General features: G+C 40.8%; 1 protein-coding gene across 11 annotated transcripts in view; it reads left to right on the top strand.

Annotated features, from left to right (window-relative positions):
• PM20D2 (peptidase M20 domain containing 2) overlaps positions 1-26,131 on the top strand; it is a 35,776-nt gene extending 9,645 nt beyond the window's left edge. For 3 of the 11 annotated variants that reach the window (XM_074037491.1, XM_074037490.1, XM_074037489.1), the window contains 8 exons: positions 10,671-10,720; positions 11,397-11,545; positions 14,409-14,525; positions 16,189-16,331; positions 17,913-18,067; positions 21,502-21,637; positions 25,302-25,409; positions 25,624-26,131. In XM_074037491.1, the coding sequence (XP_073893592.1) occupies positions 11,490-11,545; positions 14,409-14,525; positions 16,189-16,331; positions 17,913-18,067; positions 21,502-21,637; positions 25,302-25,409; positions 25,624-25,778 (870 nt within the window). In that variant the 5' untranslated portion in view covers positions 10,671-10,720; positions 11,397-11,489 and the 3' untranslated portion in view covers positions 25,779-26,131. Of the gene's footprint in view, positions 1-2,692; positions 2,812-3,109; positions 3,185-8,139; positions 8,858-10,670; positions 10,721-11,396; positions 11,546-14,406; positions 14,526-16,188; positions 16,332-17,912; positions 18,068-21,501; positions 21,638-25,301; positions 25,410-25,623 lie in introns of those variants that run through there. The other 8 variants (XM_074037486.1, XM_074037485.1, XM_074037487.1 and 5 more) reach the window with 7 other exon arrangements.
• The last annotated feature ends 396 nt before the right edge of the window (positions 26,132-26,527 follow it).

Raw genomic sequence — 26,527 nt, 5'->3', positions numbered from 1 at the left:
AAATAAATATTTAGACCAGACTACAGCAATGTAAAAATTTCACAGCTGCATACTGTTTCCTTATTCCCCCTCTTTTCTTTTCTCTTTCCTTCAGACACATTCATTGTTCATTTCCTTTGATAGTTTCTCTATTACTCTAAAATTAATTTATGTGGTATAGGTCTCTTCTAATGGTAAATATAAACCATTGGACATTCCAGTTTTAAAACTGATTTTAGGCCTTTTATTCACACTTTCAATATAATTTTGGTTCACTACCATTCAACAGCACACACTGTTGTACAATTAATTTTGTCTTGTACTAACCCTTGGTATTTAGTGCTATGGTCAAATCTGGCATTTCAAGATTATTATTATTATTATTATTTTAATTTTTGCATTTGTTGTAGAGACAAGGTCTCACTATATTTCCTGTATTTCCCAGGCTGGTCTTAAACTCCTAAGCTCAAGCCATTCTCCAACTTGCATTTGTTGTAGAGACAAGGTCTCACTATATTTCCTGTATTTCCCAGGCTGGTCTTAAACTCCTAAGCTCAAGCCTTGGCCTCCCTAAGTGTTGGGATTACAGGCGTGAGACACTGCACCCAGCATCAAACTTTCAAAGCAACATGATAGATCCATATTATATGTCTTCATGGTTGCAGACCTCTGCATGATCAAGTGTTTCTGGAGAAAGAAATTGGACCGCTTGCCAACACCACCACTCGGGTACAATTATAAGCTAATTTTAGACAAGAAAAGAAATGAGAGCATTAGTTGCTGCCACTTGGTATGAATTAGACAATGAAGAAAGTATTTACTTCTCTGAAATGATAATAAAAATGGCATTGTAGGTTTTTAGAAATTTTCCAGGTGAGGTTTCTAAAAAACAAACAAACAAAAAGATTTTAAAAAAACAAAACAAAACAAAAAATTGACCAGCTATCACATTTGCCTGAAAAAAATTGAATTAAATATCTCTATCAGGCCTGGCATGGTGGCTTACTTTGGGAGGCCAAAGTGCTGATCACAAAGGCGGGCAGATCACTTGAGGTCAGGAGGTCGAGGCCATCCTGGCCAAGATGGCGAAACCCGTCTCTAATAAAAATACACAAATTAGCTGGGTGTAGTGGTGCACTCCTGTAGTCCCAACTATTTGGGAGGCTGAGGTGGGAGAATTGCTGGAACCTGGGAGGCAAACGTTGCAGTGAGCAGAGATGGCACCACTGCACTCCAGCCTGAGTGACAGAGTGAGACCATGTCTTGGAAAAATAAACAAACATAAATAAATATCTCTATCATAGTTCATCTTGAACAAACTTTTCCCCTAAGCCAAATTAATTTATAACAAAGGAAGCTAATTTTAGTAAAGTCAGGTAGCCTACAATAATAGCAATGATGAAATTTTTGTTAGTTGACTTAGAAAACTTAATATTAGAGGAAATAGGACTGTAAAATGAAGCTTTTGAGAAACCTTTTAATCTTCGGTTTTTTAGATACCGAGTCTCACTGTGTTGCCCAGGCTGGAGTGCAGTGGCACAATCATTGCTTACCAAACTCCTGGGCTCAGTTGATCCTCCCTAATAGATAGGACTATAGGCACATGCCACCATGACCAGCTAGTTTTAAATTTTTTTGTGTGAGAAGATAGGGTCTTGCTATGTTTCTCAGACTGGTCTCAAATTCCTGGCCTCAGGCGATCTTTCTGCCTAGGCCTCCAAAAGCACCGTGATTACAGCCCTGTGCCATCACAACCAGCTAATTTTTTATATTCTTTTGTAGAGGTAAAGTCTCATGTTGGCCAGGCTGGTCTGTGCACGAACTCCTAGGCTCAAGCCATTCTCCTGCCTCAACCTCCTAAAGTGCTGGGATTATAGGCGAGAGCTACCCTTATGACCTTATTTCACTTTAATTACCTCCCTAAAGTCCTACTGCCAAATACAGTCACATTGGAGGTTAGCACTTGGACCTGTAGTTCCAGCTACTCTGGAGGCTGAGGTGGGAGGATTGCTTAAGCCTGGGTGGTTGAGTCAGCAATGACCTGTGATCACGCCCCTGCACTCTGGCCCACGTGGCAGAGCAACACCCTGTCTCAAATAAATAAATAAGGTGATAAGGGTGGAGCCCCAGCTGGAGTGGCTGTTGGGTATACATAGGCAGGAAAGGAGATGAGTCAGTTGCCAGAGGGAGAGAGGTTTTGGGGAAAAAGAGAAATTCTTAAAGCATTTTAAGGAAAGTTTACAGTGCAAGGTATGATATAATGCTTTATTTCCCTTCAAAGCATTCAATAAAATCTATAATAACCATCTGTGGTCTGGATTTGAATTTAATGCCTCAAGTCTGGCCTAAAGATAAAAATGGAGCAAACAGAGTATCTGCAAAAGGGCCCCAGCCATAAACAGATTACATTTGTTACACAAACCTGAGCATATGTACATGCAGAGACAGAGAGCTGGGACTACAGGCACACACCACCATACCCAACTAATTTTTTTTTGTTAACTTTTTTGTAGAGATGGTGGGGGGTCTCACCATGTTGCCCAGGCTGGTCTTGAACCCCTGAGCTCAAGCAATCCTCTTGCCTTGGCCTCCTAATGTGCTGGGATTATAGGCATGAAGCACCAGTCCTGGCCTATTTACTAATTTTTGAACACACATATTTTTATTTATTCATGACTTCTTATCACATTTTTAATAAAATTTATTCCCATAGAACACCTTGAGGATTGTAAACCTGTGACCATCTATACCTGCCATCCATTCCTGCTAGCATCTTTGAAATATGTAGCAACAAAATGTCCAGGAAGTTTGCAAAGTGAATCCTTATTAAAGGTAATTATTAACCATGGTATGTACACGGTCAAAGTGAACACATTGCTTGAGGGATCAATGTAGGAATCTCTTGAAGGACTTTCAAAGCACTGCACTGGGCCCAAGCTGTAGATGTTGTATAGAGGACCAGGGGCAGTCAAAGTTCTCGACCCATTTTCCTAAGCCATAACGGTAGGAGAGAAATGTTCTTGTTTACCACAAGCTGGGTTACGTCTTTGCTGTGTTGTTTTGTACACACTGGGGAATCAGGGCAAAGGAAAAGCCTGTCCTCTCAGAACCTCCCTGTCCTCATTTCCAGGAATAGCGATGGAGAACAGAGCAGCTAATCTCACTGCCAAGAGAAGGAAAGCCAAAGGGAGCCTCAAGTCATCAGGTACCAGGACATTCAGGGCTTTAAAGTTGCTGCCTTCACTTTGTGGGCCATTTGAAGAAATCTGTACAGAACTTGAAAACGAGTTGTAATAGAATCTTGCCCAGCAGAAGCAAGGGTCTGCCAGGCATTTTTGCTCATTCCCTTTTTGTTTTCCAGGGTTGCTTCCTCAGCTTACATTTTCCCCTTTCAACTCACTCCCTGGATGGTTTAATTCCCATCTGGGTATACCATTACTTATACTAGCTATGTAGAAATGCACTTTCCTTGGTGCTCTGCTGGTCTCCTCCTGGACAGCTGCATCCACCTCCTCTCCACGTGTCTAATGCACATCCATCAACTTGCCCCTCACTCTCTTACTGCCCCTATTTTGTTTCATGGCTTTACCATTCACTCAGCTGTTAACTTGAGAAACTTCAGTTCTCTTTCCCTCTTTCTCTGTAGCACCTTCTTCACCTAAACAAACATTCAGTGAGGCATTAAGTCTGGCCACTTCTGCCCATGGAATGTTTCTGGAATCCTTGGACTTTGCAAGAGACTTTTATTTATTTTTAATTTTTTAAATTATTTTTTAAAGACAGAGTCTCACTCTGTCACCCAGGCTGGAGTGCAGTGACACAATCTTGGCTCGCTGCAACCTCCACCTCCCAGGTTCAAGTGATTCTCCTGCCTTAGCCTACTGAGTAGCTGGGATTACAGGCGTCTGCCCCACGCCCAGCTAATTTTTGTGTTTTTAGTAGAGAAGGGGTTTTACCATTTTGGCCAGGCTGGTCTCAAACTCCTGACCTCAAGTGATCCGCCCACCTCGGCCTCCCAAAGTGCTGGGATTACAAGCGTGAGCCACCCCTTGCGGCCTGCAAAAGCTTTCAGCTTATCTCAGACCTAGGTCTGTTTCCAATTCATCTTCCACATAGTCATCAATTATTCTTATAGAACAAATTTCTGATCTTATCTCTCTCCTGTTTAATAACATCCAATAGTTCACTCATTGTCTAAGTTGTATTTTATTTTACTTTGAGACAAGGTCTTACTGTGTTGCCCAGCCTGGAGTGCAGTGGTGTAATTATGCTCACTGCAGCTTTGACCTCCTGGGCTCAAGCGATCCTCCAACCTCAGCCTCCAGAGTAGCTGGGACCACAAGTGTGTGCCACCATGCTTGGCTTATTTACTTTATTATTTTATTTTATTTGGTTTTTGTAGAGTCAGGGTCTCCCTATGTTGTCCAGGCTGGTTTTGAACCCCTGGGCTCAAGCTATCCTCCCACCTCGGCCTCTCAAAGTGCTGGGATTACAGGCATGAGCCACCAAAACCAGCATAAAGTTGTAATTCCTTAGCAATGTGTTGTATACTTCCTCTATGTCCCTTCATCCCCAATCAAATTCACCTTTCTGCTCACCTACTCTCTTAGTTGTCTGCTTTCTGCCATATGACAACCAGCTCTTCCAACACCTTAGCCCAGATTGATTTTACATGTGCTATCCAGTGCATGTTACGTGTTTATTTCAGCTAGAGAGGTTTCTGGAGTTAACCAAGTTTGCATGTGTGTCTGGGGATGCTTAGGAGAATGTTGTAAATGACCAGTATACTACAGTGACACTGTGATTTGCTGCTTCTCCATGCTGGTAGCAGCAGTCCCCAAATCGTGCAGTGGCCAGCATTTTATTCAGGAGAAAATTGCTGTAGTTCTAAGTATTGTTAAACTGAAAAGATGTAGGCTGGATTTACATGTACTTTTGGAAATATTGTATATTTTGAAGATATTATAAGTTTGATTTTTTTTTTTTTTTGGTGAAATATCTGCACTCTCTCCATGGATCAAATCATTTTTGCACTTTTTATTCCTTACCCCCACAATTGGTTTGTTTGCTTTTCATTCCTGAAAGCCTGCACTGAAGCTCTCTGGTACTTGTATTTACTTTTTCTCTACCTTTAATTTTCTTCATTTTATTTTTCATTCCATTCCTTTTTCTATGTTTTCAAAAACATCTTTTTTTTCTCATTTAGCTCGTACTTTGCCGTGAGCTTGTGCTTTGCTATGTTGGGGATTTTATTATTTCTATCTTAATTCAAAGGATATAAACCATACAAAAGCCTGCCGCCTTGTCAAAAGGAGTTCTGAATCTGAAGCCCAAAATAATATCCAGTATAGTCTTGTACAATTTGGCTGTATTTCAGACATGAATAATACTGCTTTTCCAGGGTAAAGGAAATTTTTGATCTACTCTTTCTACCAAAGCACTCATTTCTCATGAATGTCCTGTTCTCAAAGTTATTGAGTCAGTTGTGATGACAGCTGGTTTTCTAAGCAGCCAGGAAAGAAGAGGAATCTTTATATATTTTTTCGCCTTTTTTTTTTCATCAGGAGCCAAGACAGGATATTTATATACTTTAAAACCAGTCCTCAAGAGAGAACTATCTGTACTCTCACCCCCTAAAAAAGGTTATATATATATATATATATACACACACACACACACACATATATCTATACACACACACACACATATCTTAATACTAAATTCTAAATTCTGGATATTGTGTTGTTTCCTTAGATCCAGCACCAGCTAAAGGAAAGGAGCTTGTATAAATGTTTTTGTTTCTAATAAAAATATCCAGGTTCCTTACCAGTAGCACATAGATAGGGTAGACAGTTGTATGAATATTGTGGGTACAAATAAAAGTAATAGTAAGAATTTATGAGCTGACCAGATTCAAGAAGGCCACATGTCCAACTCCATCAGCTTCCAGAAGCAATTCTTCCTGCCCCCAGCTCCACATAAAGGACTGAGAAGTCTAGGAAGAAGTGTAACAATGTCTATTGGTAGTCAGTGTAGTTTAGTGGTTAATTGCTGCCATTACTCAATTAGTTTATTAGATTCAAGAAGAATAATCAGCCAACAAATACTTATTAACATGGAGGAAACGCTGACCATAAGATGTTAGGTGCTGGGGAATGCAGTGGGAAAACAAAAGAGTTTAAAGGCTGGAGGGGAAGATAAACGGTCAGCAAGTTTTCAGAGTTTATCAGATAAATGAATTCAAGAGTGCGAAATACCATGGGCAAGAAATACAAGGTGTCAACAGTAGAAACTGAATACATACACGCCTGTGGGCATGTATACCCATCCACCCACATATATACACAAGGAACAGAACTTGAAATGAATCTGTCTTTCCTCCACCTCAAGTGGCAGCTTTGTTAATTCCTGCAAAGCAATATAAATAGCAGCTTCTCTGAAATTATATGCATCCCTTTTCTGTTGCTGTTTATTGATGCCTGAGGAGGGCAAACATGGGTTCTACTGATGTCAGCAGGCAGAGTTGCTGCAGTAAAATTTATTCAAAATGAGTGATTGTTGTGGGTTCTGATTTGAATAGATAAGCTGTAGATGCATTTATGAATTTGCATGTCTGTTTACATAAGCAATAGACCATGGTGGCTGAAAGTCCACCACTAGAGGCTGACTCTGGCTTCCGTTCTACAGTGGGTCCACTAGTTACTAGCTCTATAACCTTGGATATACATCTGTGAAGTGAAGATAAATAACCACATTAACAACCTCATAGTTTGCTGTGAGGATTAAATGAGTTAACACATGCTAAGCCCTTGGAACAGTGCAGTGCCTGGCACAGAGTAATTGCTCTACAAATGTCATACTGCTTTTGCTCTCCAATCCCCCCACCTTTTTTTTAGCCAACTAACTGAGCAGGATAATATTGAATCTCGTGGATACAGGGGAAATTTTCGTCAGCAGAATACCAGAGAAAGATTTATTAAGTATCACCAAGGGGGCCCAGGAATTTAATAACACATTTGTTGTTTTTAGAGCTGAGTTTTTGTTAGAGTGTTAACTGAGAAAGAAAGTGTTTTCAGACGCAAATGGAATGTGACATTTACTCTGGTATTATTAGCATATAGAGTAGTAAAAACAGTAGTTGATAGTCTTCCTGCATGTTAGTTTCCTTTAGACTTATTTTCAAAATATACATTTGGTTTATCACAACATATTGTGTCCCACTTAACATAGTTGAGACAAATTAAGGAAAGATGATAGGGTATGAAGAGCTGATAGAAGCTTTTAATATGTGGGAAACCTCAGAATATAAACATCTACAGTGTTATTAATAGGCATATCGTCAACAACAGTTTTTCAGACTTTGTGCTTCACTCTGGAGAAAAACAAGAGCATCACATCTTGAATTTTTTCATTGGGTAATTAAAAAACCCAGTTATAATGTAACACCAGCTGAACATATCATGTTAGTGGAGTTCAGCATCAATTAAAATTATTAACGAAACCCGTCATATGTTCCTTTTCAAAGCTGTTCAAGACAACTGTCCAAATCAACAAAACAGTATGAATATTTATTACCATAAATCTTTTAACTCTTTGGTTTTAACTCATTTCAAATTTTTAGTTCTACTCTATTCAAATAAATTATTATATAATAGCTAATACATACCAAGAGCTTACTGCATAATCTAGCTGCTGTTCCAGACAGTAAGTAATGAGAAAACTGTAGAGAGTAGCTGCAGCTTTTAGTAATACAACCTCAAGAAGAAAGTGGGGGCAGTACCGAAACTTACGTATAGTACCGTCCTTAGTACAGCATTGACACTGATGGCCTCCTTCAGGAAATACAAACCTGGTGAGGTTTTTAATTACTAATGCTAGAGAGTGGCGTTTTTCCGAGGACTATGTTCCACTTGGTCTGTCTCTGATGGCTATTAACTAATAAAACCGTTCTCATTCTGCTGCTGTGGGAAGTAAGCAACAACGGAAAAGTAAGCGATAATCTTAGAGCATAACTCAGAAGGCCAGAGCAGCCAAGGAGGTGGTAGAGTCCCGAGCCCCGCCTTCTCCACAGCCCCCCCCCAAAACCCCACAGCGGGGCAGAGCGCCTGGCAGGGTGCCAGCGGCCGCCAGCGTTTCCCGCGGGGCGCCGGGGGCGGCCCCGGGACTGGAGGCGGCGCCTCGGGAGCTGTGTGGTGGGCGGCGGGCGGGCGTGCTCCGCCGGGGTCTTGGAGGCCGCTGGGCGCGTGCGCGGGCGGTTGCTACCTGCAGCCGAGCGAGGGAGCGAGAGGGCACCGAGAGCAGCTGGCTCGAGCAGCATGAGGCCAGGAGTGGAGCGGTCCGTGGAAGGGGGCGCATACGATGGCAGCTCCGAGCTGGAGCTACTGAAGCTGCGCGCGGCGGAGTGCATCGACAAGGCGGCCGAGCGGCTGGGGGCCCTGAGTCGCGCGATCTGGAGCCAGCCCGAGCTGGCCTACGAGGAGCACCATGCCCACCGCGTGCTGACGCACTTCTTCGAGCGGGAGCCGCCAGCCGCCTCCTGGGCAGTGCAGCCGCATTACCAGCTGCCCACGGCCTTCCGCGCCGAGTGGGAGCCGCCGGAGGCCCGGGCGCCGAGCGCCGCGCCACGCCCGCTGCACCTGGGCTTCCTCTGCGAGTACGACGCGCTGCCTGGCATCGGCCACGCCTGCGGCCACAACCTCATCGCCGAGGTCGGGGCGGCGGCCGCGCTGGGCGTGAGGGGGGCCCTGGAGGGCCTCCCCAGGCCGCCTCCGCCCGTGAAGGTGAGGTGGGGCCCGGGTGCGGGACCCCATCCGACTGCCCGGGAAGGGCGGGACCCTGGTGCGTCCCGCGCGTCTCGGTGCCCTTCCGCCCGTGACAGGTGTGTGCGGGACCGCGGTAAACCTAAGGGCCTCGCCTCTGCGCAGGAGCAGAGCTGAACCGCCAGTCAAAGTCGGTTCGCGTTGCTGACCTAGCAACATCTTGCAGATTATTGTTTCCTCCTCTCTCGTTGTAAACAGCTCTGCTGAGTTGTTCCCTTAGGAAAGAACTTACACCCAAGCCTGGTGTGTATTACGGGTTATTTTTGGTAACTGAGAGGCCACCGCAATTTGCTGACAAGGTTGTGCCATCAATCCCAGAAGGAAATAACTTTTTGTAGGGAATCGTACGGCCCCTTTTTATTCGTCTCCAAATCTTTTGTTTGTGGCAGTCCTGGGAAATGTGATCCAAGTCATTGGTATTTAGATAGGAATTTTCAGTCGCTAAACCACCAAACCCCTAGAAGTATACAAATAGAGGGGAAGTGAATGAGCATTATACATAGATGCTTAATATATCCTTAAGTCTTAATTTTTATTTTGTCTTATGATTTTAAGAAATATCTCGTCTTTTTAAACGGGGAAATGTCGTTTATGTTTTTCGTGGGGCAAGTTTAATCCTGTGTTACTCTGTTTTTCCAGATGGTATATTCTACACTGTGAGCTAAGATTCAGTCGTCATTCAGGTTAAGGGGAAAACAAATGTTTTATTTTCATACTCTTTAGCTCATTTTCCCCAGTGTCGGTAACCTTCCTCTTTTATCCTAACACTACATCTTTTGTGGCTTTTTCACTTTAGTTGCCTTCTCTTTTCTGTCTCTGGGGGCTTGTTTTTGTATTTGTTAGGTTTTTGTTTGGGTTGGGGGGAGCATCCTTTGCCATGTCACAAAATACTGGAAAGATTTCGCTTCAACCGCGTTTCTGAAAGGTTCTGAGTAGTCAGCGAGAGGCACATCGTATGTAATGAGTTAAGGGTTAAGAATGAAGAGCTGTGGGCGGATCAGTTGAGGTCTGGAGTTCGAGACCCGCCTGGCCACCATGGTGAAACCCCTGTGTCTACTAAAATACAACAACAACAACAAATAACTGGGCATGGTGGCTCACGCCTGTAATCCCAGCTACTTGGGAGGCTGAGGCAGGAGAATCGCTTGAACCCAGGAGGCAGAGGTTGCAGTGAGCCGATATTGCGCCACTGCAGTCCAGCCTGGGCGACAGAGTGAGACTCCGTCTTAAAAAAAAAAAAAAAAAAAAAAAAGCAGCTTCATGTCAGAGTTTGAGCACTGTAGAACCGCTAGAACCACCAAAAAAAGCTAGACTTTGGGAAATTGTAATACACTTTTTTTTTTTTTTTGGAGAGCCTCATTCTGTCGTCCAGGCCCAGTGCAGTGGTGCTATCTCGGCTCACTGCAACCTCCACCTCCCGCGTTCAAGCAATCCTCATGCCTCAGCCTCCTGAGCTGGGATTACAGGTGCGTGCCACCATGCCCAGCTAATTTTTGCATTTTTTAGTAGAGACTGGATTTAGCCATGTTGGCCAGGCTGGTATCGAACTCCGGACCTCAGGTAATCCGCCCGCCTTGGCCTCCCAAAGTGCTAGGATTACAGGCCTGAGTCACCGCTCCCAGCCCACACTTCTAATTTCAAATGGTTGTTCTCAGTTTTAGCAAGGTTAAGTTTTTAATTATCTGAAAATGGAATTTAAGTTGATTTCCTTTCCAAGCCAAGACTTTTTTCCAGCTTGTTTCATTGTGTTCTTATACATGATCTTGAAAATATATTAGTTGTTTATTTTGATTTTTAAAATTGTTTGAAGAAGTTAAACTTAAATATCAAAGTAAAATGTTTATTCTGTAAAGTTCTCTTTTGTTTAATTAGGTGTTTGGTGACCAATAAATCTGCCTGGTTGAACTGGTGGAATCGAATTAGTAAGTTTGTGTAATAGTTGGCTGTTTCTAACTATGGCATTAAGACTTGTTTAATGTTCTTCATAAAGGATTAATGAGTTAAGAGTTTTAAAGTAGGTAGCCCAGTAAAGAATCAGAGTTGAGGCCAGAAGGTCAGGACATCTAATCCTAATTCTGCTTGAAGACTTGCTCTGTGACCTGGGGCAAGACACTTCACTCAATTCCTCAAAAACACCCCCTGTAAAATGATGATAGAGATCGCCCACCTACCTCACAGGGTTGTTGTGAGGATAAGTAGTAAGTTACCAGAAAGTTCCTGACCTATAAAGTACTTAAGAATAATTATATACATACACTGAAAGGCTTAGTCGAGAGGAAGCTTTATGAAACAAATTTGGAGGAACTAAACTTACAGTATTTTTTTTTTTATCTTTGCCATTAGTTGACTTGTAAAATTGGGAAAAGCTTTTTATAGTGTCTTTAGTACATACTTTGCACCAAGTTGGTATAACAGTGTACATTTTGTGATTAATTTAGCACCATTTTTTGATGCCCACTGCGTAAGCGTCATAGAACAAAACCTCTCAATAGGTTAAGGACTTTAATGTAGATTGTGAATACATATGCAAGTGAACCTGTTTGATGTTTTCCTATGAGGATTTTGTTGTTTTTCCCTGACATGAGTATTTCTTTCTAGGTAATTGTCCTGGGAACCCCTGCAGAAGAAGATGGTGGTGGCAAAATTGATTTAATTGAAGCAGGGGCTTTTACAAATCTTGATGTTGTTTTTATGGCCCATCCATCACAAGAGAATGCTGCTTATCTACCAGATATGGCTGAACATGAGTAAGTAATCAAGTTGAAGATAAACTTCTTAGGGGAACACAGGTTATAGAATACTCTTATGTCTAAACCAGAGATGAAGACTCATTTGTACATTTAAGAAGTAAATTGAAAGACAATAACAAGATGTCTTGATCTATGGAGTGACATTTGGCAAGCCTCTTTTAATTGAGATTCATTATGGTGTTCATAATTGGAGTATTAAAGTAGTAGCACTTAGAAACCATAGGAATAACATGTTGACAAGTTCTCTTTTGAACTGTCAATAGTCTGGTGTCTGGAAAACATCTGTCCTTTGATATAAAGTTGTCTTTGCAACTGAATAGATTTGCAAGAGATTGTTCTATTAGATATGGGAAGAAAACACCCTTCTCCATTTTATTTACTTTAATTTGAGTTCTTTGCAAAGAGGATAAATTATGTCCTGAGAGAGAATATGGAACATGAGTAGCTGTGATTTTTGTGGAACTTCTCATTCTGTGCTTTTCCGATTTGTCTGGTACTGAATCCTTTTATTTGTCTGTCTTTATGTTGAAGAACTCACTTTTTAGTACCTAGGAGCATACATCATTGAAGTGGTTTGGATTTTTTATACCAGAAATTTCAACCATAGTAGTAACCATAGTATATCGGGGGAAAATCCCACCCCCGATATTTATCATGGGTTCTTTTCTATTTCGTAGGCGTCTCGGATGGTTTGAGAAATAAAGGGAAAGAGCACAAGAGAGAGAAATTTAAAGCTGGGTGTCCGCTCGGAGAGCCGTAAAACCAGCAAGTTTTTATTAGCGATTTTCAAAAGGGGAGGGATTGCATGAATAGGGTGTGGGTCACAGAGATCACATACTTCACAAGGTAATAAAATATCACAAAGCAAGTGGAGGCAGGGTGAGATCACAGGACCACAGGATGGGGCAAAATTAAACTTGCTAATGAAGTTTCGGGCACACATTGCCATTGATAACATCTTATCAGGAAACAGGGTTTGAGAGCAGACAACCTGTATGACCAAAATTTATTAGGCGAGAGTTTCCTCATCCTAATAATCCTGGGAGCGCTATAAGAGACCAGGGCTTATTTCATCCCTTTGGCTTCGACCGTAAAAGGCGGCCACCTTAAGGGGGCCGTCTATAGGCCTACCCTCAGGCGCATTCTCTTTCTCAGGGATGTTCCTTGCTGAGAAAAAGAATTCAGCGATATTTTTCCTATTTGCCTTTGAAAGAAGAGAAATATAGCTCTGTTCCGTCTGGCTCACCGGTGGCCAGAAGTCTTATCTCTCTTGTTACCTGAACATTGCTGTTACCCTGTTCTTTTTTCAAGATGCCCAGATTTCATATTGTTCAAACACACATGCTCTACAAACAATTTGTGCAGTTAATGCAATCATCACAGGGTCCTGAGGTGACATTCATCCTCCTCAGCTTACAAAGATGACAGGATTAAGAAATTAAAGACAGGCGTAGGAAATGACAAGGGTATTGATTGGGGAAGTGATGAGTGTCCATGAAATCTTCACAATTTATATTCAGAGATTGCAGTAAAGACAGGTGTAAGAAATTATAAAAGTATTGATTTGGGGAACTAATAAGTGTCCATGAAATCTTCACAATTTATGTTCCTCTGTCACGGCTTCAGCCAGTCCCTCCGTTTGGGGTCCCTGACTTCCCGCAGCAATAGTAGTTAATGGTCCAGGCACAAGGAGCCACTGCTTAGCTGCTTCAGCAAAACCGTGTGTTTTCCTCAGAAGTAGCTGGTACCTAAGGAGTGATGGCAGAACCATCACAGCAGTGCTTCTAGATTGTACCCAGGTATCCCACCTCTTAGCACCTTTCCAGGCCCTGTTTTCAATCATTTTAACTATTAGGATATCTTCCTTCTTATCACTGGGAATTGGTACTGTGACAGTAGGAGGAATCTTTGAACTTTGGTTTCAAGGATAGTGGTAAACTAGTCCATCTCTAGAAAACAATGGGATTAGAAATTTCTGCCCTTGCCTTTGACTAGAAGGGGCCTGCATATGCAGGCAGGCTCTGCAGCTCCTTACCCTTCTGGGACTTAGGGTTAGGCGTCGTGGTCTTGGTTCTGAAGTTAGCGCACTTGACCCCAGGCCTCCTTTTAGTGTCTGCCTTCTTAGCTTTCTCATTGATCATCTCTCTCTCTTTTTTTGTTTTTTTTTGAGACTGAGTCTCATTCAGTTGCTCAGATTGGAGTGTGGTGGCGCGATCTTGGCTCACTGCAACCTCTGCATCCCAGGTTCAAGTGATTCTCCTTCCTCAGCCTCCCGAGTAGCTGGGATTACAGGCATGCACCACAGCGCCCAGCTGATTTTTATACTTTTAGTAGAGACGGGGTTTCACCATGTTGGCCAGGCTGTTCTTGAACTCCTAACCTCAAGTGATCCACCCACCTCAGCCACCCATAGTGCTGGGGTTACAGGCATGAGTCATCACACCTGGTCTTCTTTGGTCATCTTTTAAGATAGAAAAGAGAGGTCAGGCGCAATGGCTCACACCTGTAATCCTAGCACTTTGGGAGGCTGAGGTGGGTGGATCACCTGAGGTTAGGAGTACGAGACTAGCCTGGCCAACTTGGCAAAACCCCATCTCTACTAAAAATACAGAAATTAGCTGGGCATGGTGGTGGGCGCCTGTAATCCCAGTTACTCGGGAGGCTGATGCAGGAGAATTGCTTGAACCAGGGAGGCAGAGGTTGCAGTGAGCCGAGATTGCACCACTGCACTCCAGCCTGGCTGCCCGACAAGTGAAACTCCACCTCAAAAAAAAAGAATAAGATCAAGAATTCCTTTTTTTTTTTTTAATTACTAATCCACTTTTCTTAAAAATTCTTTTTTTTTTTTTTTTTTCAAGAGAGTCTCGTTTTGTCACCCAGGCTGGAGTACAGTGGCACAATCTCAGCTCACTGCAACCTCTGCCACTGGGTTCAAGGGATTCTCCTGTCTCAGCCTCCCATGGAGCTGGGATTACAGGTGAGCACCACCATACCCAGCTAATGTTTGTATTTTTAGTAGAGACAGGGTCACTATGTTGGCCAGGCTGATCTTGAACTCCTGACCTCAAGTGAGCCACCCGCCATGGCCTCCCAAAGTGTTGGAATTACAGGCATGAGCCACCATGCCCGACCAAAAATTTCTAATGAATAAGATAAAGCAATCCTGCTGACCACCTTTCCCAAATCCAGTCGTTTTTCTAGAGGTATGTATCCTTTTCAGAGTGTTTTTGGTGTACTTATGGGACATAAATAGAATCCTGTGTAAATTAAATTGTGAAAGGTTTTCCTCAAGTATTCCACTCAATATATTGTTCTGGCTTTTTAAAATTAAATAGTATGCTTGAAAATAATTCCATATGATCCTTTTTGTTTTTGTAATGTTTATCACCAGTTGTGATAAAATTCCAGTTTTGCCAGGCCAGGGGGCTCACACCTGTAATCACAGCACTTAGGGAGGTCAAGGCAGGAGAGTCTCTTGAGCCCAGGAGTTCATGACCAGCCTGGGCAACATAGTGAGACCCTGTCTCTACAAAAAAATAAAAAATTAACTGGGCATGGAGCACTCCTGTGGTCTCAGCTATTCATCTGTGGGAGGCTGAGGCAGAGGAGGATTGCTTGAACTTGGGAGGTTGAGACTGCAGTGAGCTGTGATCGCGCCACTGCACTCCAGCCGGGGTGACAGAGCAAGATGAGTATCCACAAAAAAATTCATTTCAAGGTCATGGTGATAAGATATATATCAAGGAAATAACAATGCAGTATCCTGAAATCTAATACATGTTTGATATTTTTACTTGATTTTTGTCCTGCTAATAAAATGTCTGGAATCAGTTAAGAAGTATCGTAAGCATTCTAAGGACTCCTGAATCTAACCCATTAAAATAAGTCCAGATTGGTTTTTTAATCATCTAAATGTGGGTACTATTAATCAGGCTTAAAAAGTGTTATCTAGGCAAGTCAATCACAGAGCTTTATAAGTAACTATTCAATACGCAATCCTTTCTCTAATCTTGTTTTTTTTTTTTTTTATTGTATTAGAGCAGTTAGACTGGTGTGAGAACTATTTGTAAGTGGAGTAACACTTTATAAAAACGTAAAATATTAGTGATATAGGCATTTTGGAACATTAATAAAATATCAGATACTGCTTTAATACTAGGGTATCTTGTGATAACATTGAATATAATCTGATTTTCAGAGGTTGTCTTAACCCACTTCAAATAGTAACTCCTTTCTGTCTTTCCTGACCTTCCACCTCTTCAGACAGAATTTCTGATTTTTTGCAGACTTTTGATACAGAATCATCACAATGCTGTGTACATACATACAGGATCTATTTTTTTTTAATTTTGGTAATTTCAGCACCTGATACCATATTGCATGTTTGTTTGAATTAAATTGTGTATACATTTAATCTGTTCTCTTTTTCTCTCTTTTTTGGGAATGCTTTCTTTGTGTCAAGCACTATGTTACCTAATAATAAACTATATCTAACATAAATAAATTGTAGTGTTATTACTACAAATAATTTGCAAATCAAAAGTCCAGCAATGTGAATTAATTTTGAATAGTAGTTGGGTAATTCTGACTACTTTAGCAATAATAAGAAAAGTAATTTCAAATGATTTTTCATTTCCTAGTGTGACTGTGAAATACTATGGAAAAGCATCTCATTCTGCTGCTTATCCCTGGGAAGGATTAAATGCATTAGATGCTGCTGTGCTGGCCTATAACAATCTGTCTGTGTTCAGACAGCAAATGAAACCAACCTGGAGAGTTCATGGTATGAATGTCAAATACCTTCTATAATAGATGGTGCTTACTAGAGTTCAGTGCAGTATAATTATTTAATATTCAATTTTTAAAAATTTGGAAATATTTTTGTACTTCATATGAATATTCCGATTTTTAAGCATATTTTCAGAAATTAATGTGATAGGATACTAAGATGTTTGTCTATATATGGGTAGAAAGAGTTTCGATTATTGTACATAAATGGAATGTCATCTTTGTGTATCAAAGATAAAGGTTTTATGTAAGGAACTGTGTTCTTTCAGTGGGTGTTTGAAAATTGGATCTTGATTTTCCAGTTGTCCTCATTATTTCTTAATGATAACCAAATTTTGTCACTTCCTCAATTAAAAAAATGTATAGTAACTGCTAGTTTTATTTAAGTGCTGTTAGTCCTGAGTAATATCTTTTTTTGAGTGTTTTTTTGTTTTTGAGACAGTCTTGCTCTATTGCCCAGGCTGGAGTGCAGTGGTGCAATCTTGGCTCACTGCAACTTCCACTTCCTGGGTTCAAGTGATCCTCCTGCTTCAGCCTCCCAGTTAGCTGGGATTACAGGCAGGCGAGTACCACCACACCCAGCTAATATTTGTATTTTTTGCAGAGATGGGGTCTTGCTATGTTGGCCAGGCTGGTCTCAAACTCCTGGCCTCAAGTGATCTGCCCACCTCAGCCTCCCAAAGTACTGGAATTATAGGTGTGAGCCACCAAGCCTGGTTCTGAATAGTGTCTTTTAAAATTATGCATATGTCACCATAATATAAATACAGTCATAAAGTACTGTCTTGGAGGCACACTTCTGTTTTTTAATTTATTTCCTTATGATTTAGGAAATTGTTATATTTTGATATCTATTCTTTACCTGATTTTGCCATAGCCTGAGGTCAATTTGTAATTGTACTTTTACCAGTTTTCCTGCCTTAGTTTCTTTAAAAGGAACAAACAGGAATGTGTAGAAATATTTTTTTAAAGTAGGTCATATGACATTGGATTTTTTGTATCTATTTTAGTTAGGACTTCAAATGAATAAATCTTAATTCTTTATAATTCTAAATAAATGCATTTGTTTTGACAGTTGATAATACTTAGTGATCTTTGACCTGCATTGGTTTTTTTCTTGGCATGAAAATTATTTTTCTAGAGCTAAATGCCATTTAAAATGTTCATGGGATTCCTGAGGTAGGAGGGTAATTATAGAACCTCATACCGTTGTGGAGGTATGGTAAAATCTTTTCCAGAAAGCTTAAGATGTTACTAAGTTTTTTTGTGTGTGTGTGGTTATGTAATTTTTAAGTTTCATTATAGTCTGTAACATAATTTCTTAACATTATATAAATTCCTTTGAATGAAGTACATATGGGTAATTATTTTTTTCTTATCAGTCAAAAAATATCACCCTATGTACAGAAATTTCAGTTGTACAATGTATCAAAATCTTTGATTGGTATATTTGTGGAGCTAGTAAGTTTAAATTATTTTTCTTTATGAACATATTGGCTGAAAAACTTAATGGGTGTATTTAAGCTTAAATAAATGGTCACCAAGCTTAATTCTAGTAATTTGGTTCTTTTTATAGGTATAATAAAAAATGGTGGTGTAAAACCCAATATCATTCCCTCTTATTCTGAATTAATCTATTACTTCCGTGCACCTTCAATGAAAGAACTTCAAGTTTTGACCAAAAAGGCAGAAGATTGCTTCAGAGCTGCAGCTTTGGCTTCAGGGTGCACAGTAAGAACTTTTATCTAAGTTACAATCAGAGGTATACATGTGGGCTAGTGCTGTTAGATTGAAACCTAACTTGACTCTTATTTGGTGACATGTTGAATATGCAGAATTTGTTGGCTGAATAGTTAATGTGAAAGTCTTTAATTTTTACATGTTTCACTCCTCAGTGCCTGCAACAGGGAAGATGACAGGTCATCTTACTTATATAGTAATTAGAATAATTCTGATACTTCTGTGCTAGAATCCCTGACTTTTTACAAGTTAATATTCTTCCTTGTTGGCAGTTATACTTTTAGAATTGCTCTATGTAGTTTCTATAAAGGAAACTTTGTGGCAAAATCAGCAAAAACTTTTTTTTTTTTTTGGAGGGGGAGCAGGGTCTTGCTCTGTTGCCCAGGCTGGAGTGTGGTGGCACGATCTTGGCTCACTACAACCTCTGCCTTCCAGGCTCAAGCGATCCTCTCAACCTCTGCCTCCCACCTCAGCCCGCTGAGTAGCTGGGACTACAAGCATGCACCACCACACCTGGCTCATTTTTGGTATCTTTTTGTGGAGACAGGGTCTCACCATGTTGCCCAGGCTGGTCTCAAACTCCTGAGCTCAAGCGATCCACCCACCTCAGCCTTCTAAAGTACTGGGATTATAGGCATGAAACACCTCGCCCAGCCAGTGAAAGCTATTTTTGAAGTTAGGATGTATATAGTAGTGATATAAATACTATGGCTTGCTGGAATGGAAGATAAAATAGACACGTAAGTTAGTTAAGAGGTTTTATTGATTTGTTTTGTTTGTTTGTTTGTTTTTGAGACAGAGTCTTGCTCTGTTGCCCAGGCTGGAGTGCAATGGTGCAATTTTGGCTCAACACAACCTCTGCCTCCTGGGTTCAAGCGATTCTCATGCCACAGCCTCCCAAGTAGCTGGGACTATAGGCGCGTGCCACCATACCCAGCTAATTTTTTTTTTTTTTTTTGAGATGGAGTCTCACCCCGGCCCAGGCTAGAGTGCAGTGGCGTGATCTCGGCTCACTGCAACCTCTACCTTGCAGGTTCAAGCAATTCTCCTGCCTCAGCCTCTTGACTAGCTGGGATTACAGGCATGTGCCTCCACACCCAGCTATTTTTTTGTATCTTTAGTAGAGATGAGGTTTCACCATGTTGACCAGGCTGGTCTCGAACTCCTGACCTCATGATCCACCCGCCTCAACCTCCCAAAGTGCTGGGATTACAGGTGTGAGCTACCACGCCAACTGGTTTTGAACCATAAAGTTAGCAGTATTTAAATACCATTCATGTACTGCGTAAAGTGGAGTGAGTTTTAGAATTATACAAGATAAGAATCTTGCCCTGGAGGGAGCCTGTTTAGGTCTAGTTGGAGAAATAGGATCTTGACCCATAACTCTCAGCCTAGCTGATTCTATAACCTTTAGAAATGTTTAGTGTCTTTGGCCCTCCATTTTCTTGCTTGAAAAATGGAGATAATAACAGTCTATCTTAGGGTTCTTGTGAGAATTAAATGAGATAATGTTTCTGAAGGGTTTAGAGCCCAGCCTTCATTTATATTACCTTATTTTTTTCTGTTCTTATTAGTCTAGAGATGTATGATTAATTCATGTAGTAGCAGTATCTCACAGTAGCAGTAATTCTCAGAAAGCATATGTTACGTGTCCTGAAAGTAGTATGGAATGCGTCATGAGGATCAGAGGTGGGAAAGAGTGGTCTGGGGCAGTTAACCTTGGAGCAAGGTTTTGTGGAAGACTGCAGACCTGAATTGAGTTTTGAAGGGTGAATGTACTTTCAGATATGCATGGGAAGGACAGAGACTGACAGTTCTTAGGGAATATAGTCAGCAAAGATAAGAATATAAAAGCTTACGTCGTGTTGTAGTGAATAGATAAACATGTGGACAGATGTAGGAACAAAGATGTATTCTCATTTGCGACTAGAGCAGATGGGTATAGATTTAGTGAATGAAAACTATGAAGTGTCCATAGCCTAGACAGTAAAAACTAAATATTTATTCCCTTATTTATTTATAATTATAAATATTTATTTGTGAAATACGTATGCATGTGAACTATTATCATTAGGCAATATCTCAAGGCATACAGTATTCCCTTATGGTAAGGTTTGTTGTTACTGGATTTGAATCTATATTTAATTTAATTTAATTTTAAAGTTTTTTGTAGAGATAGGATCTCCCTATGTTGCCCAGACTGGTCTCAAAACTCCTGGGTTCAAGTGATCCCCCTGCTTTGGCCTCCCAAAGTTCTGGGATTGCAGGTATGAGCCACCTTGCCTGGCCTGAATCTATATTTTAAATAATCTTTTAGTAGTTTCTTACATTTGGCTGACTTGTAAGGTCTGATTCAGTTGTCATAGTTTCTACCATAGATGTTGCTAAAAGAAATGTCATCTCTGCCATTTTATGATTGGCTTTTGCTAATATTGGTGTTATCTTTAGTTTGAGGGAATATTGCCAGTTTTCATTTAATCAAAACTGAATCTGTAAATCCACTTAACTGGGCACATAAAAGCTGCTTCCGTATCTTTATATACTGAAATTAATAAATGAGGACTGTTGTCAACCCTTCCTCATTGCAAATCTTCTACGTTTCCCTCAGAGTGCTTTTCTACCTCTCACACCAGGCAGTGATGTCAGTGTCAGTTTGCATATTGAATATTAGGAAAGCTTAATTTCTTTTTTTTGGAGACTGAATCCTAGAGCAGTGTTCCTCAGAGTGTGGTTTTTGGGTCACCTATGTCAGAATGTCTTGGAGGGTGCTGGTTAAAATAAAAATTAGGTTGGTCGCAGTGGCTCACACCTGTAATCCCAGGACTTTGGGAGGCCGAGGCAGGCAGATCACCTGAAGTCAGGAGTTCGAGACCAGCCTGGCCAACATGGCGAAACCCCATCTCTACTAAAATACATAAACAATTAACTGGGCTTGGCGGCTAGTGCCTGTAATCCCAGCTACTTGGGAGGCTAAGGCAGAAGAATCACTTGAACCTGGGAGGCGGAGATTGCGGTGAACTGAGATCGCACCACTGCACTCCAGCCTGGGCAACAGAGTGAGACTCCATCTCAAAAATAAAATAAATAAAAATTAATAAAAATTTCTGGGCCCTCCTCACACCCTATCTAGGTGACTAAAGTTGACACTCGCTAGCTAGTACAGAGCTTGGTGACATTGTGGGGTTTAGTGTATGTGTAATATAAAAGAGATAGAGGCCTAGGAGCTCTCGTTATAGAAAATACATCTTCTTTTTTTTCTTTTCTTTTTTTCTTTTTTAAGGCAAGAGATTTGAGAGTGTTTATATTTGGAAGGGAAAGTATCTTCTCTTAAAACCTCTTCTTATTAGAGAACAATCACTGGTTTGAAAATTAGATAGTGAATTTGAGTTTTTTATTTCAAAGTTTGTTTTGCAATTTTTTATTAGGTGGAAATTAAAAGTGGAGCACATGATTATTACAATGTCCTTCCCAATAAGAGCCTGTGGAAAGCCTATATGGAAAATGGAAGAAAACTAGGAATAGAATTCATTTCAGAAGATAAAATGTTGAATGGCCCTTCAGGTAATTAAGTTCTTTTTTTAATATATTGAGCTATTTGAGGAAGAGAAATACCGTCTTTGGTTAAATTGGTTTTATTTAATGGTTTGGGAGGTAGGGAGGTACTGCTGACATTTTTAATATTTTCACAAACTTTATGATTAGGAGAAAGAAACTAATGGACTCTTAAGTGAGTGTAGAATGTCAAACGAGCCAATTTGATTTTAGAAATAGTCAACCTACATTTTAGTCTATATTCTAAATATCTTCTAATGTTTAAGTTTCTTTAGTTTTAATTGTTAAGTAAGTGGCTAAGGTGGGATATAGAATTTTAATTCATTCTCAGTCATCACTATAAGCAGGTTACTAAGTACTTAGTTATCTGGGGCATTTTCAGTTTCTGGGGAGCAACAGACAACTAGAATTGAAATAAGCATATTTGGGGTTATGTTAGTTTTTTTTCCTTTTAAAAGCATATTATTACTAACACATTTGCAAGTTAGAGATGTATCTTCTGTTTTAAAAATAGATGTTGATGAAGTAGGCCCAAAAGGACTTGGTGGTGAAATGGGGTGTCATTGTCTTTCATTAAGATAAGGAGTTCAAGAGAAAGAGCAGGTTAGGGTAAGAGGGGGTTGTTATAAACTAGTATGTTAAACTTGAGGTGCTTATAGTATTTCTAAGTGGAGCTGTTCAGTACCTGTTAAATTTAGAACCCAAAAAGATGTCTAGTTTGGAGATTTAGGAGTTGTCCATATACGAAAGGTAATAGAAGATGTCGACGAGGTTGCCCAAATACATAAAGGAAGAAGATTCCCAGAGATCAGACATTGGTAGTCAACAGTCAACAGAGTGAAAGCCAGACAATCAGGAGAGAGGAGAAGGAGAGTCATGGAAGCCAAGGGAGAACAGAACTTACCGAAGAGAAGGAGGTGTAAACATATTAGGTGCTGTAGAGACTAAATAGGATGAGTATGGTCTAGTGTCTGCTGGATTCTAGTAATTAGAAATTCACAAATTGTCTGGAAGAAAATAGTACAAGACCAGTGGTACCAGATGCTGGGTCTCACTTCTCTACCCAGTGCATTGACTGGTGAGATAGTGGAAGTAGCAAAGGAAGACTATTCTTTTTCAAGAGAGTTAGCTTTCAAGAAAAATAGAGTGGATACAAGCCTGAGGGAAATATGGAAAAGAAAATAGTTTTTGTTTTTTGTTTTTTTTTTTTTGAGACGGAGTCTCACTTTGTCGCCCAGGCTGGAGTGCAGTGGCGTGATCTCAGCTCACTACAAGCTTTGCCTCCCAGGTTCACGCCATTCTCCTGCCTCAGCCTCCCGAGTAGCTGGGACTACAGGCACCCGAAACCACGCCCGGCTAGTTTTATTTTTTTTATTTTTAGTAGAGACGTGGTTTAACTGTGTTAGCCAGGATGGTCTCGGTCTCCTGACCTCATGATCTGCCCTCCTCGGCCTCCCAAAGTGCTGGGATTACAGGCATGAGCCACCGTGCCTGGCCACGAAAATAGTTTTTAAGGGAAGATACTTGAGAAGTAGATGTACTGTTTAGGAAGAAGTTCAGGGAGTTCAGAGACTTTCCCTTTAGGAAGTAGCACACAGTAAGCATTGAGCTGGCAGGGCTGAGGGATTGAGAGAGAATTGCCACTGAGAGGAGTTGGCCAGGGACATCGGAGTTTCATGTTTTCTTTTGTTTCTGGACAGCATGAGCGCTCAGCTCAGCATTGAAGATCATGAATTTGTTGTTAAGGCAGTCTTCATGGTTCTCTTCTTTTACCCTAGCAGGTTTCTGCAGTCTAGCTAAAGAAGGGAAGACACACGGACAGCCCTACCCTGGGTTTGGGTTTTATATAATGGACAAATCAGTAGGATAAAGTGGCTGTGATTTTGGTATGATTTATAGGCTCTAGGGTCTAGCTCCACTAGTAAGATCTTAAAATAGGCAACAGGCTTTTTTTTTGTCCATCCTATTTTGTTTTGTTTCGTTTTCACACTCAGACTGTTTAGACTCTTTAAACACCAGAGAGGCTTTTTCCGTCCTGTTCACTGATGTCCCATCACTGTGCATCCTCAATGTCTGGAGCCGTTTCTGGCACAGTTAAGTGCTTAGTGAATATTTTCTGAAGCAGTACTTTTATAGAGGCTACTATGCCTCAAAGTCTGGCCTCAGTCTGCATTTGCCACATAACTAGCAGCTGTGAGACTATCAGCATGTTATTTAATACCCATAAGCCTTGGTTTCTTCATATTTAAAATGGAAACTGTTCTAAATGTTAATGAGAATACATACAAAGCACTGAGGATTGTGTTTGGAATGTAGTATTCCAGATAAATGTTAGCTACTCTTTGTTACATATTCCTTTATTCTCTTACCACTCACTGTGTAGTCTAACTTTGCCTGCATGGTGTTTGACATGTAATAAACATTCAGTAAATATCCATTGAGTGAACATAAGGCTTTGTTTTTACTGTGATTTCTTCAGCAAGAGTCTGTGTGTCAATCCTGTGAGAAGCTAGATGCACAGTCATTTCAAATACTATTTCTTGCTGTATACAGCCTCATAATCTAGTTTCTGAGATAAGCATGAACCAAATCATCCAATACATGGAAAATTAAAAAGTACTGTAAAGGACAGCAATACATCTCTGTGAGAGCCTGTCCTAGAGGAATTTCACTTTATGGGGAGGTGAAGTAAGTAAAGCTTTGCTGAGAAAATGATGCTTAAGTTGGAATTTGAAGGTTAAGTAAGAGTTACAGGGATGATGCAGGGATAGCATGTGACGGTCCTGTGACGGGGAGAGCATAGTGAGTGTCTAGAGTGGCTGGGGCATCGAGGGTAGTGGGAACGTGGTATGAGATCAGGTTGGAAAGGTAAATGAAGATTGAAAAAAAAAAATCAGCAAATAGAGTAGATGCTGCTAGACCAATTAGGAAACTTTTAGTTCAGGCAAGAGATAATGATCGCATAGACTGGAGACAGGTGTTGGTGATGCAAAGAGCGTTAGGATTCTGAGATATTTGGCAGATACTGTTGATAGGTGGGGTGGAGGTGGAAGAGGAGAAAGATCATGAGTTTAACTTTAGATATGTTAAGTTTGATCTACCTTGAAGACATCCAAGAGAAGATACCAGGCTGGCAACTGGATGTATGAGCATGGAATTTAGAAGAGACTGGGAAGAGATTTGAGTTGGTGATTATTTGAAGCAATACATACGGACAAAATCTTGAGAAAGAATATACAGTGAGAAGAGAAAGGGGCCTGGAATGGAGTCTCCCATAACTAATATTTCATCGTCAGGTAGAGGGGGCTGTATCCCCAAGAGAGACAGAAGAAGGGGCCATCAGAGAGGCAGAAGGGAAACCATGCAAGTGCTGTGTCACAGAAGAGAAGAAAGGGAGTAAGTGACAGTGTGGAGTGCTGCCTAAGAGGGCCGGTAAAAGCCTTGAGACCAGGCAAGGACAGGTTTGCAGTGACCTTCATGAGAGATGTGACTGATGCAGGGGAGTGTGTGGCAGACTCAGTGGAAGGTGAGCCCATGAAAACACGAGCATATGGACAACTCTCCAAGAAGCTCACTTCTCTGGGTCTCTTCTAACAGGGACTGTGACTTCATAACTCAAGAATACTTAACCACATATACTTAAATAGACTTTTTTTCCTTTGTGTGTTCCAAGGATCTACAGATTTTGGAAATGTTACTTTTGTGGTTCCTGGAATTCATCCATATTTTCACATTGGATCTAATGCCTTGAATCACACTGAACAGTACACTGAAGCTGCTGGTAAGTGTTGTTGTATGTGACCGTTTTGGCACGCACACTCTTCTGTAGTAGCTGCCTTTCTGTTTAACCTACTGTTTCACTACATAACATCACCTCAGTGAATACTGCACTGTGGGGGGCAGTTGGAGAGCCAGTTGAGATACGGATAGCTAACCTGTGAAATTAAATACAGTTTAAATAAGTAAGAAGGTATTTTATTTTCTTTACCTTTTAGGGTCACAGGAAGCTCAGTTCTACACTTTGCGGACGGCCAAAGCCCTGGCAATGACAGCACTGGATGTTATTTTTAAACCAGAGTTACTGGAAAGAATCAGAGAGGACTTTAAACTGAAACTTCAAGAAGAACAGTTTGTAAATGCAGTAGAATAGAAGGAAGACTTAGGGACCGCTTATAAATCAAGAAGATGTGATGATTTTTTTCTTTTAATCTCTTTTAATGAAGGCATGCTTGTTTTTTAATCTTAAAGGAGGTCAAATTCTTTTTACCTGATAAGTGAAGACAGGGTGTGGAGAAAACATATTACCTCATATCTGAAGTGAAAATTTTTGCAAATCTACTCGATGGGATTATGATATTACAGGAGCTGATATGTGATGCCATTTCTTTTCTTTCCCCCCACAACCACTCACCTTCACAGTAGTGATACCATTTCTTAAACTACCTGGAGGATACATGGCATCATTTTAATAAAATATTTTAATAAATCTTTTTATAAGCCTTACATGTTGTCTGTATTTTTAAAAGCTTAAGAGATTTCAAACCTTGTATTCAGAATTGACACCTATGAGAGTGTTTTGTGGTATAGGGTGGTAAACTTGTTCTCTAATCGTGTATTATTCCTCTACCAGATTGTATATTTGAAGCCAGTATCTTTCTTTTTTTTAAGACAGAGTCTCGCTCTGTTGCCTAGGCTGAAGTATAGTAACATGATCTCGGCTCACTGCAACCTCTGCCTCCCAGATTCAAGTGATTGTCTTGCCTCAGCCTCCCGAGTAGCTGGGATTACAGGTGTGTGGCGCCATGCCCAGCTAATTTTTGTATTTTCAGTAGAGACAGCATTTCACCATGTTGGCCAGGCTGGTCTCGAACTCCTGACCTCAGGTGATGCACCCGCCTT

This window comes from Macaca fascicularis, chromosome 4 (genome assembly GCF_037993035.2).
Source record: "Macaca fascicularis isolate 582-1 chromosome 4, T2T-MFA8v1.1".
NCBI classification, from domain to species: domain Eukaryota; kingdom Metazoa; phylum Chordata; class Mammalia; order Primates; family Cercopithecidae; genus Macaca; species Macaca fascicularis.
Note: the sequence above shows the minus strand (reverse complement) of the source record. Positions and strands in the feature narration are given on the sequence as shown.